At 30.9% G+C, this 19,646-nt stretch overlaps 1 protein-coding gene across 1 annotated transcript; it reads right to left on the reverse strand.

Annotated features, from left to right (window-relative positions):
- Window positions 1–4,289: 4,289 nt before the first annotated feature.
- On the reverse strand, window positions 4,290–6,688 carry LOC111628921 (tigger transposable element-derived protein 4-like). Its single transcript, XM_023372780.1, has one exon. It carries the CDS (start codon window positions 5,952–5,954, stop codon window positions 4,401–4,403), a length of 1,554 nt encoding a protein of 517 aa, XP_023228548.1. The 5' UTR covers window positions 5,955–6,688; the 3' UTR covers window positions 4,290–4,400.
- Window positions 6,689–19,646: the final 12,958 nt, after the last annotated feature.

The raw sequence follows: 19,646 nt of genomic DNA on the forward strand, positions 1-19,646 counted from the left end.
GGCTCACATATTTGTAAAATCTAAGTGACTCGTACAACATGGAATTCATATAAAACGGAATAATCAACAGTGTTATGGGGGGGATCGACTGTATTTTGCATATCTATTTTGAATGCTTTTTGATATATATAGAATATATATTATTGTTAATACAAAATAGCAACCATAAATATTACAATGATTTCAAGTTATCAAACATTGGGACTGTTAGCACAGAAAAAAGCATAAAAAGATATATACCTAAAGATAAAAATACTTTAGGACCTCTTAATTTTGATAGCATTAACCAACTGATAACCTAATCCACAATTGCAATAAGTGGAGCCTACTGTATTACTTTTAATGTAATCACTGATATGAAATTTAATACATCAGAAAAAGAATAAATATTTTTAATTAATGAAAGAAATTAATTAAAATCTTACAATGCAACAATTAAAAATATTTAAATAATTTCTTACTTATCAAGCACATCTGATAAATTTGAAGGCAAAATAGATGTATTTTCAGAATTAGTACGATGGGGAGAATTATCACAGGATCTATTTGGTCTTACATGAGGAATAATATTGGTTGGTTGTGATGCTATAATAAATAAAAAAATTATTGTTATTAGAAAAAATGAAAGTTCTTATTAATTATAAAAAAATTGTTAATTCAAGATTATAACAAAGTAACATATTTTAGTTATTCTAATAAACTGAAGCTGTCAATAAATACAGTAGAACCTGTCTATGGCGAACACCCATGGTTCCTTCAAAAAGTGGTCTTTTAGACACGTGGTCATCCAATACAGGTGGTCCTGTAATAACATATTTTCATACGTATTTTGTGCACTTTTTAGCCATTTCTACTAAGCAAAACTTGAGGTGAGTAAAAATAAGTTAATTTTTTCGATAGTACTATATTGGTATTGTATTTTATTCTTATCAGATAACTCGATTTACAGGAGTCATTGTGATATTATAAAACAGATTTAATACCAATATTTTAAAGATTAATACAGTACTCGCATTTTCTCGATTATAATGCACAATTTCTTTTTTCTGACTTAATTAATTCAGCTCAGTTCTTTACGTTCGCTCCTCAGTTACATGTATTACATCATCAATATACAAGTGCGTCCTATCTCTCCAACATTTTGGTTTTGGTTTTCATTAGTTTAAGCTTATTTTCACTTTAAAAATACTGTATTTTTTTAATATTTTCTTAAGTACAATAAGAAAAATTATGTTGAACAGTCATCACAAAGGTCAGTTAGAGTTAGCCTGATGATAATCATTCAACACAGTTGAAAATGTTTGCTTTACTGTATTTTTTTAATATTTTCTTAATTAATTAAGTACAATAAGAAAAATTATTAATTAATAATAAAACGATTTTATTATTTTTTCTTATTACACAATTTCATTACAATCGCGGAATCAAAAAAGGAAGTAAAACTGACATTTTGCATTAATTAATGCGTTTATTGTTTTTTGAACATTTTGCCTGCGAAAATTACTTGGTATTATTTTTCTAAAAATATAGTGGAAATAAGGTAGGTTGATACAGAAACTATTTATCGCACGTGTACTGTATATGAGCTTCAAAATAAATAAATAAAAATAGATTTTATCAGATGATGAGATCAGCCAATTAATTTATCATGTACAATATTTTACACCCCCAAGGAAAATATTGTAGGTCTACGGTAAAATAAACTTCTTTTTCCACAGTTAAACTTCACCGCTAATTGCTGTTGTGATAAAATTATCAGAGAAAGTGAAAATGGTTTAACACGATGTTCTAACAATAGCACTTTGCATTTCTTTCGTTTTTCGGACATTTTCCAACAAACTGAAATGAATTTCCTTTGTTGCTAGACTAATTTATTAACACCTGCACCTAATTTCAAGGGTGGGAAAAGTGCCCGGGGTGGGTTTGAACAAGAGTTTAAACCAGGGGTGGCCAAAATGTGGCACATTGGACGATTACAAGTGGCGCTTCAGTTAGTTCTGAGCAAAATTGCCAGATTTGGCTTTTGCGATTAAGAATATTATATAAAAAAATTAATTTTTTACAGTCTCTCATGGCAAGTTCATTTATTGCACAATTCGTTACAGTCTATTTTGCAGATAAAATGAGTGTTCTCCACATTGTAAATTACAGTGAATGCACATATTTTGAGTCTTGTGATCTTTATTTCCGATCAGTTTACAGGCGTGTAAATGGCCGAAAACATTTATTGTGATTAAAGTTATTCCAAGCTGATCTTGTTCATCAGTGCCAATAATTGTGGTGCAGAGTAATCTTTACCAAATGAGACTCTGGCAGCAATAGCACCATCATGAAGCAATAGCCCTCTCGTACAGGAGATTATTATTGACTATTGTAAATTGGTGCTTCAATAAACTGTCATAAATTAATTAATTCAACTGCGTGATAAAGTTATTCCCTTTTCTCTCCTAAGCGAAGCAGATTTATTCTTATCTCTATTTATCAACTCCTAACATTGAACATAAGATTGTACAAAAAGTGTTAGAGTTATATGGCGCATCTGAACTTGTCTGTCAAAAAAATGGCGCATGATATGCAAAAGGTTGGCCACCCCTGGTTTAGACTAATTCATTATATTAGGAGGGGGAAACATTGTTGAGATGGGTTCGAACAATAGTTTAGACCAGATATATTCGCAGAAGTGGTCACTTATTACAGTTGTTGTATGTTGTTTTGGACCAAAAATCAATGCCCATGGTCGCGTTATACAGGTGGTCATTTAATACGAGTAACTTATACAAAGACACTATGTATAAACTATTACAGGCCAGAAATTTTTGCCCGTTTTGACAGGTCCCATCAAATGCAGGTGGTCGCCTAAGCAGTTTTCACTGTATACCTGTTTATTATCATCTATTTTTAATTAAGCCATCATCTTGCAATTGCTTTTAATAAAACTCAATTAACAATGTATCAAAAATATGAACATATTTAGTACTTTATTACATTAAACAACAACATAAATTTCAAAACAATACTAAATCTGTATAACTTAAAATTAAATATTCTAATGATTTTACAAATAAAACAGTATTAGATGCATGTTGATGTGTGCTTCTTGTCCTTAATTACTTATATTATACTTTATCAACTTTGGATGTTCTTGTGAACTAGGACTTGTTACACTGAGGGAAGAAAAATAGACAATTTCACACTAAAACATATTTAATGTAATATAATGCTGTATGCCACTACACTCCAGCAAGAACCTTCAAGAGGAATTAAAACTGTAGTAGAGTGAGACGGTGTCGGTTAGATAATTTCCCCTTTGAATAGTGCATTGGTAATTCATTTAACGAATAAGCACTGTTTAAGTGAATGAAAATGCATTGTAATAAACAGGGAAAACATTCAAGAAATTTTACAGGAAGAATTTTAAAAATAGTGGTTTAAAAGTCTATTCCGAAAATGTTGAAAAATTAACGGGTATATTAAAATATAAAATTGTAATGTCTGCTGAGGAGGTGCATTGACCCAAAATGCTGGATTGTAGTGGCATACAGAATTACATTATATTAAATATGTTTTAATTTGAAATTGTGTTTTTCTCTTCCCTCAGTGTAACAAGTTCCAGTTCACAAAAACATCCAAAGTCAACAAAAGTATAATATAATATTATTAGATGCATTTTATATACAAGGGATTTACAAGTTAGAAAATTTATTTCAAACTTAAATAAGATAACATGAAAAAAGAATCTTTTGTTATCAATAAGTTATTATTAAAGTTTTTATTAATGTTATGTTTTTTGTTTCAGAGAATAATTAAAAAATTATAAGAATTAAAAATTAGAATTTTCCAAAAATGACTACTCCACAAGAAAGAGCACAATGCATTTTCTGGTTTATCAAAACAATATACAGTTTAACCTGCTTATAACGTCATCCATGGGACCGGCAGTTTTTTGACGTTATAACCGAGTGTCGTTATCTGCGGGGTCATAATTTCAGTCCCACAAAAGTATCAAGTCTGTTTAAGAATCTATTATAAAATTCATCTAATTTAATATCGTATGTATAAAAGTGCAAACTAAATATTTAAATCAACTTTATTTACATTATTATGTCTAAATTTACAACGATGTAATTAAAAATTTCAAAAATTATTTTTTATAAGAAATTTTTATTTGTCAAGTTTCGATAATGGCGGCACTTTCGGTTTTGAGAATAATATCGAATCAAAAGGCAACAAAAAGTTAAATTAAGCAAGAAATGAGAAAATTATCATCCAGGTGTTATTAACGCCTGGATGATAATTTTCTCGTTTCTTGCTTATCTATCAATGGACATGAAGTCCAATATCTTTCACTTTTAGGTTAAATTAATGTATATCAATTAAAAAGAAACAATAAAAATATTCACTTAAAAAAAGTCAGTTATTTTAGATTGTAGGCATTTTTCACCTAAAAATTGTTTATCAATGTCATTTTCTAAGTCATAGATTTTGTTCATTATTTCCGATGAAGTTTTACGAGACCTGTAAAACATTTTCAATAATTTTATCGCATTACTCGCTTCCTTAGTTGACGGCACTGTAGTTTCTCTGTTTGATATTTCATCTTCTTCATTATCATCATTATCATCATCATCATCATCCACATTTTTTTCGTCTGAACATTTAATTTGCTCAATAATATCTGCATCTGTATAAAATTGAGATGTTATTAAATTTTCATCTACACACTCATATTCAGTAGCAGCAGTTAACAAAAATTCGCCGTTTTCTGAACTCTGAAGTGTTTTAATTAATTCCGATAAAGGAATGTCATCGTCCTCATTGTCATCTTTCGTAAATGTAATAGCTGTTTGACTATTACACAATTTTGCATGGTGAAAACAGTTTGCTATTATTAGCGAACTAACCTTACACCAAGATTTTTCCAAAAAATCAACTGCATCTAATAAAGAAATTGCCATTTTATTTTTATCTTCCATATTTGTTATAATTTTTTGTAAAAGAATTTTTCTGAAGTGAGATTTAAGGCTTCTTATAATTCCTTGATCCATTGGTTGAAGTACGCTAGTACAATTCGGAGGAAGGAATACAAGTTTGATGTTCTTTAAATTTTCTAAAATTGGATGTGCTGGGCAATTATCGACAAGGAGTAAAACTTTTTTTCGTTTACCAATAAGTTCTTTATCCCATTTTCGAATTTCTTCTTCAAAAATCTCAGACGTCATCCATGACTTTTTGTTCGCTTTGTAATTTACTGGTAGTGTTTTTATGTTTTTAAAACATCTTGGATTCTTTGATTTTCCTATTACAAGAAGTTTTCTTTTGTCTGTACCAGTCATATTAGCGCAAACAAAAGCTGTTATCCTATCTTTCGCAAGTTTTCCACCAACACACTTTTCGTTTTTAAATTTAAATGTTTTATCCGGTAAAAGTTTGTAAAATATCCCGGTTTCATCTGCATTATAAATGTCTTCATCTGCATATTCTCCCCTTAGTTTAGGCCACACATCTCTTAACCAGTTTTCAACGTCCAGTAAATTTACACTTTTTGCTTCTCCACACACTTTCCCAAAACTTATGTTATGTCTTTGTTTAAAACGGTCTAGCCATCCATTAGAACATTTAAAGTTAGTATCGCCTAGTAGTCGTCCAAATTCTTCTGCTTTTTCCATTAGTATCGGTCCATTTAGTGGTAAGTTGGAACTTCTGCATTGGTTAAACCACTTAATTAGAGCGTCATCAATATTGGCTTTTTCACATAACTTAATTTTTTTCACTTGTCCCTTGCCATCTTGAAAACTTTTCAAAATTTTCTCTCTGTTTTTTATTATTGTGCATACTGTAGAATTTGCTAAACCAAAGTCTCTGCATACATCTGCCTTTTTTCTTCCACTTTCAACTGCTTTAATTATTTCTACTTTGCAGTCTAATGTTAACGCTTTCCTTTTTAAGCTAGCCATTTTATCTGATTTGATGCTAAACTACAACACGATTATGAGAGCTATGCAGACTAACCCACTGTCACGTCGTTTAAAGGAGTGGCGCATCTTACCCCACCGAATCAGGTGGTGACAGTACCACCCACAATCGTTCTAGGAAGCGAACTCTGACCCCAGGACTGAACACGTAGTATTTTCTTTGATAAATAAAATTTATAATTTAATTTTGTAAATTTGAGAGTGCTTCAAATATGACGTTAAAACAGGGTTTTATGTCGTTACAAGTGGGTTTTTTAACATTATCTAGTATAGTAAAATCGTGGAACCGATAAAAATTTGACGTTATATTAGGGTTGTCGTTACATCCGATGTCGTTATAATCGGGTTAAACTGTATTTAAATACAGAGAAATTACAAAACTAAATGTGAAAACAATCCTCCAGCAAGTTAGTCAATATGCAATTGGCATTCATTATTTCTTATATTTGTAATTCATTAAAAAAATTCAAAATGGTAATGTGTTACACAATGATTTGTTTCTGTTACCTTTTGTCATTTAACTTCAATGTGTGACAAGTCATTCATATTAAAATGTAATTAAATAAAATCTGTTGTACCTATCAGCTGTATAATAAATAATATAAAAATTATTGTTCTTACAATTTTCATCCACATTATCTTAGACCAGTGTTTTTCAACCTTCTTGAATACGCGACCCCTTTACAAGTTAAAAAATTCTGGTGACCCCCCCAAAGGGCCATATTAAGACTATATCAGTGATTTTAAAAACTATGTATTTAATTTTCTTTCTGTTGAGACAAATTATTGTTGATTAAAATGAAAATTTCAGAAGAATCGACAATAACTTAACACACAAAGTATGAAACTTCCTTTAATGAAGTGTAGGACCTACAAACACTTGTCTTTCTCTTTAACCCGCGACCTCCCGTGTAAGGCTTCGCAACCTCCCTGGGGGTCGTGACCCACAGGTTGAAAAACACTGCCTTAGACAATCAGGATTCTACAATAATTTAAACAGTAAGAGAGAGACATTTCATACTTTTGTTTTGCCAGACTAACTTTTTGTCTGATGGAATACTAATAAAATGTACAAAGATTGCTAACTTTACACTTAAAATTATTTTACTCTAATACAGGGTGAGCCAATGAAAACGAAATAGCAGAGTTATCGCGTTCATTGAAGCAAATTGCTTGGACAGGTCGATTTTATTCTCAAGGGGGGACATCTGCAATAAAGTTTTTGCAATTCTGAATACAACAGACAAGAAAAAATTTTAAAAACTCATTCATATTTTTTTATTAACTAAACAAACATTTATTTTGGAAAAAAAGTAACACAAACTATTAACAAAACCTTTTAAGCTGGACTGCATATGCAAGGAAAAAATAATCATAAAATTAAGGCTAATAATGTGTTATCTGTTTCCAGATGTTCTTTTTTGTAGTGTTCACATTAAGCTTGACCACTTAATCTTAAATTCTGATTGAATCATTATTATTTTATTATGAATTTTGTACAACATAATTGTTATGGTTTACACAATTGCTGAAAGGGTAGAAATAGTAACTCTTCATTTCAGAAATCGTGAGAATGCGTATCTTACTTCAAATTTATTTAATCAATGCTATCCAAAGAAATATTGTAACACAAAATATGTTCTGGAGTTGGTTCAAAAGTTTCAGTTAATGAGTTCTGTGCTAACAAAAGACACGACCCCGGACATGAATGTCCAGTAAGAAATGAATCGACAGAGATGTGGTTCTCAATTCAAACATTTATTGAATACTTGATAACTTTTTCTTACGTTTATTACTTTATTTGAAATAAATGTTTGTTTAGTTAATAAAAAATGAATGAGTTTTTAAAATTTTTTGTTGTCTGTTGTATTAAGAATCGCAAAAACTTTATTGCTGAAGATGTCTCCCTTGAGAATAAAATCAACTTGTCCATGCGATTTGCTTGGATGAACACGATAACTCTGCTGTTTCGTTTTCATTGGCCCACCCTGTATAATAAAAATCCTGTATAATTCTAACTTTCCAGTTTAAACAGGTAGACCAGACCAAGAAAATGCTCATTGCTTCAAACTGTGTACATATTTTTTAAAATCAAATTTTAATCTAGAGATAGTTTTGTATTTTCTATATTTATTGAAATGACCTAAAAGCAAAATGCTCAAATATTTATATATGTTACATATTCTCAACTAAAAAAGAAAAGAGTGCATGTGATATTAATCAGTTGGTGCAGTAATGATTTGAAAATAAAATGTAAATAACTAAATATAACTATAAATATCTCTTTTTACCTCACACCTTTTGATAGAAAAGGTTTCAGCATGTAAAAAAAGAAACTCACTTGATTCTCTGTTTAATTTTGGTAAGAATTTCAAAAAATTTTTTCCTGTTCACTTATATGTTATATTTTATGCATTTTGTTGAATGAAGTCCAATTTAGTTTTAAACAAAGGGAAGATTTTCCTGATTTTCTGATACATGTTTGAAAAGAACATATTACTGAAAGTGTAAAATATTTTTACTGTTGATTATGACTTAAATGCAGAGGAATCTTGAGAAAATTGTATTCAAATTCAAACAAGTGTATGGCTTGTAATGGCTACATCTAACAGCCTACATTGTTATTGAGAAAACACTAAGATATATATATAATAAAGACAACACCAGATCAGTTAAAATCCCAACAGACTTTTTAAACATATGAAAACATTCATATAAATGAACAGACAATCAAGTAAACTCATAGAATGCAGAACCAAACCAAACTTATTAAATAGAACATACTTAATTCAAATCAAAAAATATTGTAGAATAGAATTCAATTCAAAAAATTTCCAGTAGCAGAAGCTCTACACATTTATGACCTTACTCTAAAGGTGAAACAGGAGAGCTACTTCCAGGTCTATTTCATTGATATATTAATTGTCATGATAAAAGGACATCTTACTAGAAAGGACTAGTGAGGAAATTTATTATCCATTCTATATACCTAAATAGTTACACAATCCTTACAAATAAAGATAGCTACTTTTCATTCTCTGGACATAGAAGAGCCTTTGCCCACTGTACATCCCACAAGAAAGGGATGCAGAGTTGAATCATAAATCCGTAGTCATACAGTATGGTTATTTGGCCACCCTTGTTTGGACAGTAATTCATCATCATTGACAATCTGGAAATGAACCAAAATAATGAGATGATGACTTGACTGCCTTTACATATAACAAGGAGTTGAATGATATATACAGAGAAATTATCAAGGCAAATAACATGAAAATATAGAAGCCCATCAATTTTCTCATTACTTAGGAACGATAAGGATCAAACGGAGGAAAGGTACTCATTGGAAGATTATACCATACCACTGACAGACTAAATTATAAATTAATGTGTATTTTTTTTATAATTTCTCATATCCTCAAACAAAATATGAATAGTACATGTCTGGAGCTTCTGCTACAGGAAATTTTTAAATTGAATTCTATTTTAAAATGTTTTTATTTGAATTATGTTCTATTTAATGAGTTTGGTTCAGTTCTGCATTCAATGTGGTTTACCTGATCATGTCCAAATATACATAATCAGGTAAACTACATTGGATTTCAAACAGATGAAAATGTTTATGACTTGAAATAAAATCAGACTTTACTCATATTAAAGTCTGTTGGGATTTTAATCGATCCTGGTGTTTGTGAGTATCTTTATTATTTACTCTCTATTCTATTTCAGTTATTTTGAATTTTCTATTCTATTCTTCTATCCAGGTTCATATGGAGATGCTAGCCTTGTTGGATCTTTCTCCAAAATATGCCACCTGATGGTTAGATGAAGCAGCCTGTGCTTTGAGAATATGAACGCATGTGTCTGATTAGCTGGCCTTATGGATGGAATGGCCATATGCATGTGGGGAAATAATGCCTTCTGGGAGGTCTTTTAAGGGAAACTGGCCCCTATTCAGACAATACACATGTGGAGAAAACCCAGAAAACTCCATGTGACCAGCCCATCTGAGTGAGGTGCAAATCCACAACCAAACTCCCAGTGTTCAGGGACAAAGACTGCTTGGCCATTGATGGGCCAATCTATTTTGAATTTTGGTGGTTGAGTTATGTTTTAAACTCAACTGTTATCTCCATACTTTCAACATAGTACTTCATTTGCATAGTCTCAAACTAACATTTGCATAATGAATGAAATTGTATCCCATTAATTTAGGGTTACTTTTAAACCTAAATATTTTAATCTAATAAATATTTATTATTATTATTATACTATATTATTATAATCAGATATTAGTAGAAACACTAGTTAGAAAATACTTTGTTTGTAAGCAATTTGCTTCAATATGCAAATTAACACTGCATAAAAGAATAGTGTCAAAATGATACAGAAAGCTGTGACCAGACCCTAAAGACTGGGAGGTTCGTCGTGGGTTCGCGCCACGGTCGGACAGGCTGGCTGCTTGGAGTTTTCCGGGTTTTCTCCTTGCCTATAACGACTGAATAGGAGGCCAGTTCCCCATAAAAGTCCTCCCGGAAGGCATTTATTTCCCGCGCGTACGTATGGCTGTTCGATACAGCCGGCTAATCGGTCGCCTAGCGATCATACACATACACAAGTCTACTCGGAGAAAGAGCCTACATTGAGCTAAAATCTCCATATAAACACCATCGAAGAAGAAGAAGAAGATACAGAAAGCTAGACTTCACCATTGCTGGTTAGTGGATAACTGAAATTGCAAGCTATTGATAATTGTAAGTGATTGATTGAACTGATGTTTAAGAGTTTTCCTTTTGCTGTGTTTTTCTCCCCAGTCTGACTAATATTTTGAATAATTGTAATTCTGTAAATATAATAATAATATGCTTATATTATAAATTTAATGTTGAGTACTAATAAGCTTTATTCTAACTATTTTTGCTGAAATTATATATATATAATAACAATATATATATATAGTTTTTTTTTGTAATCAGAAAGTCCAGTGCTAGCATTTTTTTAAAATCTATCCATGAATTCTGTATACAAGGATAATTTTTCTTTTTGACAATTTGGACCTTGTAGGAAGGTAGTGGTATTAGCAGTCCCCACAATAGAAACTTGACTAGCAAATTTGTCTACATGTGAAAAATACCCCATACTTCTTGCTGTCACATATAGGAACCACAATGTTTAAATAATTAATTAATCTTGAAATGTGTGTTAAATCTGATTTTAAAAGTTCATGAGTTAGTCTGTTTCACTTAATAATATAATTTGACCCCAAAATCCTAATATCAAAACAATTAACTGTACAGTAGAACATCAATTATCCAAATACTAATCAACCGAAAGCATTCCAGTCAGCAAATTCAAATTTCTGGTAATGCTGTGGTGTTGCAGCACACTCCCCCTCCCTGTCAACCTAAACTGTAGGCCTAGTTTAATGAACTACATTATGTAAGGTATATATTTGTAAGATGTGTGATACAAATTATGTACAGTTGTGTGTTTTAATATAATTTTTCTTAATCAGTTATCCAAACTACTCCAGTTCTGAAATTGTTTCAGATAAATTAACTATGGTAGAGCATCATTTAAATGTTATTAGGCTTAAAGTATGTAAATGTCTTTTGATATAAATTTTCAATTAGATTTTAGAATATTTTCTAAAAAGGATTTTCAAGAATTTAAATTGTGAGATGACTTCTATTTATCCATTTAACTTTGTTCTCTTCAGGATGTATTCTTCTAAATATTTTTTTTCATGAAAAACATAGGGCAGGTTCCAAAAGTTAGTAACAAAAACAAAATAGTATATTTTTAAGAGAAAATTTAATAAATTTTGTTAATTACTATGAAAGCAAACAGTTTTTCTTTTTACAAAGAATTGTCTGTCTTATGAGCTTTTTTGCTGATTTTTTAAAAATTTTTATCAAGATCAACAATGTCTATGAATGACAAAATATGTTATTAATCAAATACAATGGAACCTCGGTATACGACCTTAATCCGTTCCTGATGTTTGGACTTATACTGAATTGGACGTATACCAAACCAACCTTTCCCATAAGAAGTAATGTAAAAATGATTAATCCGTTCTTGTGTAAAAAAAATGGCTGGCTTTAAACACCTTGCTTTCCTGGCTAGTTCTGCTTGATTTTTCGTGAGATAACGTGTATCCTTTTATCTTTCTCGCAAATAATTGCTTCCGATACGCTGTCTCCAGCACTGTTTTTCAGTTATCCAAAGCAAAGCAATTTCTCGACATGATCTAATGTATGTCTTCAATTTCTGTTTAGAAATTGATTTAACCCCTTTTGCAACGTTAGCAGATTTAATAATGTCTTTATTTTTCGCGATTGTCCATATCGTCGTTCTCGGAATACGGTAAACAACAGTTAAAATCTCAAACATGCGTGCCACCTTTTGTATTTCTCAACAATCTCTTTCATCAGTTCAATTGTAATTCTAGTCTTTTTTTTTTTTTTTGTTGCTTTTCATTTGCCTTTTTTGGGATTTGTGATTAATAAAATTTTACTTACGAATTAAAATCAGAAGAAATTAAACAAAGTTATAAACCGTTGTACCGCGAACGTCTAGTCTGCTCTAGTACACCAATAGTGCTACTTGTTCATTGATGGCGCGTATAATTGAATTATATCGTATACCGAGCAAAATTTGTTTCGTCCAAACAGGACGTATTCTAAAGCAGACGTATACCAAGGTACCACTGTACTTGTTTTAGGGGTCCTCGTTTGTATAGTCAAGTACTGAGTGATTTTTTTTTTTTTTCCTCCAGAATGTGTGTTCAAATACCAAATTGGTGGAGTTGGGAACAGTTAGAATACCATGGTATTTTGTTCATCATTTTTGCAACTGATACCTAAAAACGTTTTTGTATTTAATAGTTTAATTAATAAGATTGTCCATCTTTTTTTGTTTTTATAATTAGTTTTAAATGATAATGTCTGAAATCATCATCATCATCATCAATACTTGGTTGATTATACAATTTTTTCTTCCTTTCCCTTGCTTTCTTAACAATTTTCATTAACGTAAACCCAATGAAAGACAAATTGAAAATTTCAATATTCTAAAGTCTGTGGGCAAATTTCAGACATGTATGCTTACTTGAATAGATAATTCCACAATTTAAGTGCAAACTTCATTTTCTATGGAGTATTTCTTGAATTGTGTTAGACTGATACTATTGTATGGTAGGATATCCCAGATTTTCCAACAGTTAGGATAACACCGTGTTGTAGAAGTGGCATGTACAAGAGATTGCAAGTAACTTAAAGGAAGATACCTACCTGTATTTATTTAGTTTTTTCATATCAATAATAAAATTTGTAATTTATAAGTTTATTAATACAGTTTGAGAAACTGTGTCAATGATAAACGTATGAGGGATTTCCAATAAGTATGGGGAAATATCACCCTGGCAGCAATAAAGGTAACCATTGAAAATAAATGTATAATTTCTGAATAAAAATGTATAAAGAGATATAGGGAAAAAATTATAAGTGTTCTTTTAATTAAACAAATAAAATCATTTTCAAATTTATATAAACCACACTCGTACCCAGCAGAAATAAATAAATAAATAACTTAAACCAACACCTTAATATTCGCTGAGATATTTTTAATGTAACAAACGTTTTTGATCTATTTGATAGATCATCTTCAGGTTAAAAAGAATATTTCTTAAATGGAACAACAAGTTCAAAAATTCAAAAATATTAATAACCAATAAATTTCCATTAATAAGAATAACTAATACATTGTAAATGATACAAAAATGTAAAATAAATAACATATTACTCGTACCAAATATTAATACTGTCTATCCTATCTAGACATAATTCCCCCTTTAAAACATACTAGAGTTCATGTGCCTCTTGTAAGTTTTTAACGGCATACTTCCAAGCCGAAGGAAGACCCTCTGCATCCCTTGCGTTAATGCATTTTTCTTTTAGCTTGCTTCTGTAAATTTCTATCTTTTCAGCTGTTCTTGCCGAAGTTGGAGTGTGTATGTTTTAGGATTTCCGCTTCATTCCATCGAACTAAGGATCCTTCTGCTTGCGCTATCTGGGCTAATACTGTTGTATTAGAACCTTTTCTAATATCATACCTGTGATCTTTGATCCTTATACCTAGGTTTCTAGTAGTAACCCTACATAATCTTTTTTTATACCTATTAGCTGGTTCTCGTAGGGAATCTTATACACACCCGCCTTATCTTCTTTTTTAACCAACCCTTTATCGTTTCTAAGTATTTTATACAAATTCGGAGCTCTTTTTAAGATCACCTTTGTATCCTTTATATTTGCGATTTCTTTCATAATCCCTCCTAAATACTTGTTGTATGTAAATTTTGTGGCACTTAGATGGACCTTGTCTAGTGACTTTATCATTACTGGCCTCAAATTTTCTAATAATTCCCTCGATAACATTCCTCTTATAACCTAATGTTCCTGCTATCTGTATAATTCTTTCTATCCCTGTATCCCGGTCTATAACATTTTCACAGTATATAAAAGCCCTTCTAATCAATGCTCGAAATGCTGCTAACTTATATCTAAAAGGGTCATCAGAGCTTGCAGGGATATATAGTGGGCTATGCTTTGGTTTAATGAATACGCTAGTGGATATACGCCCTTTAATGAATACGCTAGTGGATAAATGTCCTTTTAAAGGAAATTATGTCTACATAGGATAGACAGTATTAATATTTGGTACAAGTAGTATGTTATTTATTTTACATTTTTGTATCATTTACAATGTATTAGTTATTCTTATTAATGGAAATTTATTGGTTATTAATATTTTTGAACTTGTTGTTCCATTTAAGAAATATTCTTTTTAACCTGACATTGATCTATCAAATAGATCAAAAACGTTTGTTACATTAAAAATCTCTCAGCGAATATTAAGGTGTTTGTTTAAGTTTTTCAAATTTATAGTTGGATTTATCAATGTTTAGTTTATTGAAATAATCAGATTTTGATTGATCATCATCAGTTACAAACTTTCTGAATTCTTCAGAATGTATAAACACATTTCAAAATAACAGTCACAAATATGAAAATTTTAAGAATTAAAATTAATTAACAAACATGGAAAATTAAACCTTGTAAAATAAATTAATAATTATCAAACATTAAAAAAAATTTGTAAGATGCAATTCTCATGAATTAATTTTGTAAATTGCCCACCAGGCATGTAATAGGTTTTCTGCATCACAATGATTGATGCAGTGAGACACCATGTGCACTTTATATATTTATAATTTTTTTAGAAACCCAATTCCGTATAATTTAAAGTAGGCCAAATGGCTTTGGCTTGATCCCATTAAACATGTATGTAATTGTGCCATGTTGCCAAGATTTTTCTAGCTGTGTTCTTTTAATTTTCTTTTAAACTTATTTTTTTCATTAGAAAATTCTTGAGAGTTCCATAAGCCTGCACCTGCAGGTGTATAGGAATGCTACTGGAAATTCAACAATCCAAAACTACAGTTTAATTATACTTATTTCAGTTGATTATATATATAATTAAACTATAGTTTTGGATCATTGCATTACCAGTAGCATTCCTATATACCTGCAGATGCAGAATTACAGAATTCCCCAAGAATTTTTTAACTAGAATATAGCTGGTATCCAACAAGGAACTTTTTTCTTTCATGTTTTAAAATTTTAGTTTTAAATTTATTTTGTATCCTATTAAGTTAGTATCTAACCATTATGTAATTAGAGCAATTAAAAAGTTATGAAAATATGTTCTGTTATTCTTGTTGTTCATCATCATCCAGTTTTGCCAAAAATATCTTTGGGGAATTATATGAGTATTCTAATTTATATACTATATTTTGTTTGTTCAATTTATTTTTTACTTTGTCATCATCTTCTAAATCTCCATTTATAATTTTATTTTTATTTACTTATTCTGTATATTGAGGGACTAAATGTATATTATATTCTGTAAATATTCTCTGAAATTTTGAAAAATAATAATTTATTGTAGAAAAGATATATATATAATATCTTTCAATATTGTAGAAAAGATATATATAATCTTTTCTTTTGTTTTTTTAATTTGATGATAATAGAAAAATGGGCAAGTATTATTTTGGGATACTCATTTAATATGAACTTCTTAAATACTTGAAATTCATAAAAATAGAAATTAAATAGAACATTGAGATGTACAATACCTACAACAAATATTTTTAACATATTGAGGAATATGGGTAATAATTTAAAAAAAAAAAATGTAAAACCATAAAATACTATCATTACATTTTTTTTTACTTCAAATTTTAAATGACTATTTTATTAACTATGTTTAGTATATCTTCACTTTTTTAATTTTTGATTCATCTTATAATAATATACACTCATCTACATATGTAAATATCTTTTTATAGTAATGTATTCCCTAACATTGTGATATTTTTTTTAATCTATCACAAAACGACTTCTAATAACTTAACACTGCATTGAGTAATAACAATCCACAAAACCTTTTTATAACAGTGTTGTCTCTGTAACAAACTTCAAGTGTTTTCGACCTCCACCAAGGTCTGCTTCAGGTGGTGACTAAACATTGGCTCCACCATCCACTCAACACAAAAACAATTACATAAACATCAATTGGATATTAAAAATAATAACAGGCACACCACCACCTTGTTGGCCTACATTAATGACCCTGAAATCTGGGCGGACTTCCAAAACACCAGAGTAATCAGACAGCTTTCCTTTAAATTGAAACACTGAGTTGTAACAAATTAAATGGGCCAATTCTAGTGCCTGATGTTGTAGCTCAATGGAGCCTAATTTTTCAAAAAGAAAGTCCCTTAGGGCGCAGAAGCATGGAGGAAGTTCAATCGACGGGTATAAGGATCTAAAATCCAATATTGTAGCATAACACGGAGAGGTGACCATCTTGAGTTGTTCTATTACTTCCAATGTATTGGAGATGGAAAATTGGTATCCCTGAAGGTGTGGAGTAAGAATGTTGTGTACCTCTTCCTCTAGCTTTCGTGTGGGCCAAAGCGCCCACACGAAAGCTAGAGGAAGGCTGCTAGCCAGCAGCCTTGCCAGATCTTTTCCCTATCAAACATCTGTGGGACTTCATCTGACATGAGGTATACCAGAGACCACTGCTACATACTGTAGACCAGTGGTTCTTAACTTTTTTATACTCGCGGCCCACCAAATATTTTATAATTTTTTTGTGACCCTCATTTTTTTATAATAATTTATATTTGTTAAATTATCTATAATAAATTGAGTTTTTTTATTATTGCTTCATTTTTAAAATTCCAAGCATTAATAGTTTCTTAGAATTACTTTGGAATAAAAGAAGTAAATACTGCGTTAAGTAGCATATTTGAATTTATTTCTTCTGTACTAACAAAGTTGTATGTAGGAAGTAAGAAATAAACAAGTAAAACGGCAAGGCCATGTTTAGGACAAGACTATATCTCGGAGCTTCACTACTAAGCGAAATCACTTTGACACTCATCGTGGGTCTTGTTCTCATTCTCCAAATCTTCTTTTGTACCGCTGCTTTTGGGTGCGATCATTCAAACTTTGCTGGACACGATGCATTTTCGATGAAATTAACCTATCCAATTTCGAAATTTCTCTCCGTTGCATGTCGGCCCGGGTTGAATTGTCAGCGATGCGTAAGAAAATTTCACATTTTTGAAAAAATAATCATGGCTATTGTATCGTCCGAAATTATTTTTTTATTTTGAACAAACAATATAAAGTTTAACCTGATTATAATGTCATTGAATGTAACAACAACCCTAATATAACATCAAATTTTTATTGGTCCTACGATTTTACTATACTAGATAATGTTAAAAAAAAACCCACTTGTAACGAAATAAAACCGTTTTAACGTCATATTTGAAGCACTCCCAAATTTAAAAAATTAGATTACAAATTTTATTTCACAAAGGACCGAACACGTAGTTTCTTCTAAGGTCAGAGTTCACTTTTTAGAATGATTGTGGGTGGTACTCTCCCCCACCTGACTTCGGTGGGATGAGGTGGCTGTTTTGCCTGTTTGTAGAAGAGAGTCGTCATTTTGGACTTTATTTTGACTTGGTTCTCGATCTCCTACAAGTCTGGATGTTTTTATGTGCAAGTCTGGATTTTTTATTTCTATACGAAAGTGACTATTTACAGTGCATTAAACAAGATTTTAGCACCCCTAGTGGCAAAATACAGATCTAAAAAAATGAACTCAAACCAACAGATGGGAAGAGAGTCCAATTGCAAAACAAAGTAACTTTTTGTACTAATTAAATAATGATCCTTAGTTCAGCAGAAACACTCACAGAAGAGTAAGAAAGTAGTAAACATTTATGCACAAAACAACACAATTTTAATGAAAAGCTTTGTGCAACAGAGTAGCAACTAACCTGCAATTAAGTCTATTGTACAGTGTTCAAAGTGTGCACATAAGCAACAATACACTTCTGGATTCAGATAGAACCAGAAGTCCATCTTGAACAGCATGCAGCTTGCAGGGGTTACAGAATTACAGACATTGATAATGCATTCTTTTAAATCTGCCATAATGGAAGGTTCTGTAGTGTATACTTGATTTTTCAGATTGCCATGCATAGGGTTTCAAAGGAATATCATCCAATCAATCACTTACCGCACTGTACAACAACTAATTTTACTATGAGTTGTAATGCAGTGCAGTATGAGGACTAGGTGAAAAGTTCTCAGCCATAGATGGCACTGCTACAAATGAAAGTACTGTTTCGTTACAATGGCGCACTTGTTGCAAAAGTAAATACCAAATGTGAATTTGATCAGACAAATAGTTTGTTTTATACAGCTGTTTAAAATAAACGTTTTTGTGTGTTTTTGACCAAAATGAATAAACTTGAATAACGTTCCATCAGAAAATTCTTGTTTTGGATGGTTTATTGCCAACAGAAATTCATCCAAAGTTGGTAAAAGTGTAAGGAGTCTGCACCTTCATTATCAACAGTAAAAAAATGGGCAGTTGAGTTTAAACGTGGTCATACATTGATTAAAGATGATCCACGTGAAGATCTACCAAAAACTGCAACTACTGAAGAAAATATCGAAGATACACAATATGGTTCTAGATGATTGAAGATTGGTGACAACTGGAAAAACATTTTCTATATAACCTTGCACCTTTTTGCATTCTGTTGACATTCATCATACAGAAATAACATGTTGCAATATTCTTTGTTCATGAAGACAGCCATCAACTTGCCAACCTCACACACTAATTCTCATTTCATTCCCACCCATCACTTAAAACCCCCACAGACAGTCAATAAAAATATGTCAAACTCCAAATTAGTATAACACTGTAATATCTCATGCAACTGTTTTTTCTGTTGCTGTCATGACCTATCTGCTGAAAATCAGTTTTCTGCCAAAGCTTTCTTAGTCTTTTCTGTTCAACCAAGTACCGTTCTGTACTAATTAAACAATGCTCTTTCTTTTTGTAATTAACTTTTTTGCATATATCTGTTGGTTTCTGAATTAGTTTTCTTTAATTCCATGTTTTTTCACCAGGGTGCTAAAATCAATGTACGGCATATGGTCACTTTTCTGTAGATGCTAATTACTTCTGTGGTGCTATAACAGATGGTTAAAAAGTTATATGGGGTGTACC

The sequence above is a fragment of the Centruroides sculpturatus genome, unplaced genomic scaffold (assembly GCF_000671375.1).
Source record: "Centruroides sculpturatus isolate CEXI.00-Female unplaced genomic scaffold, Cexi_2.0 scaffold501, whole genome shotgun sequence".
NCBI classification, from domain to species: Eukaryota; Metazoa; Arthropoda; class Arachnida; order Scorpiones; family Buthidae; genus Centruroides; species Centruroides sculpturatus.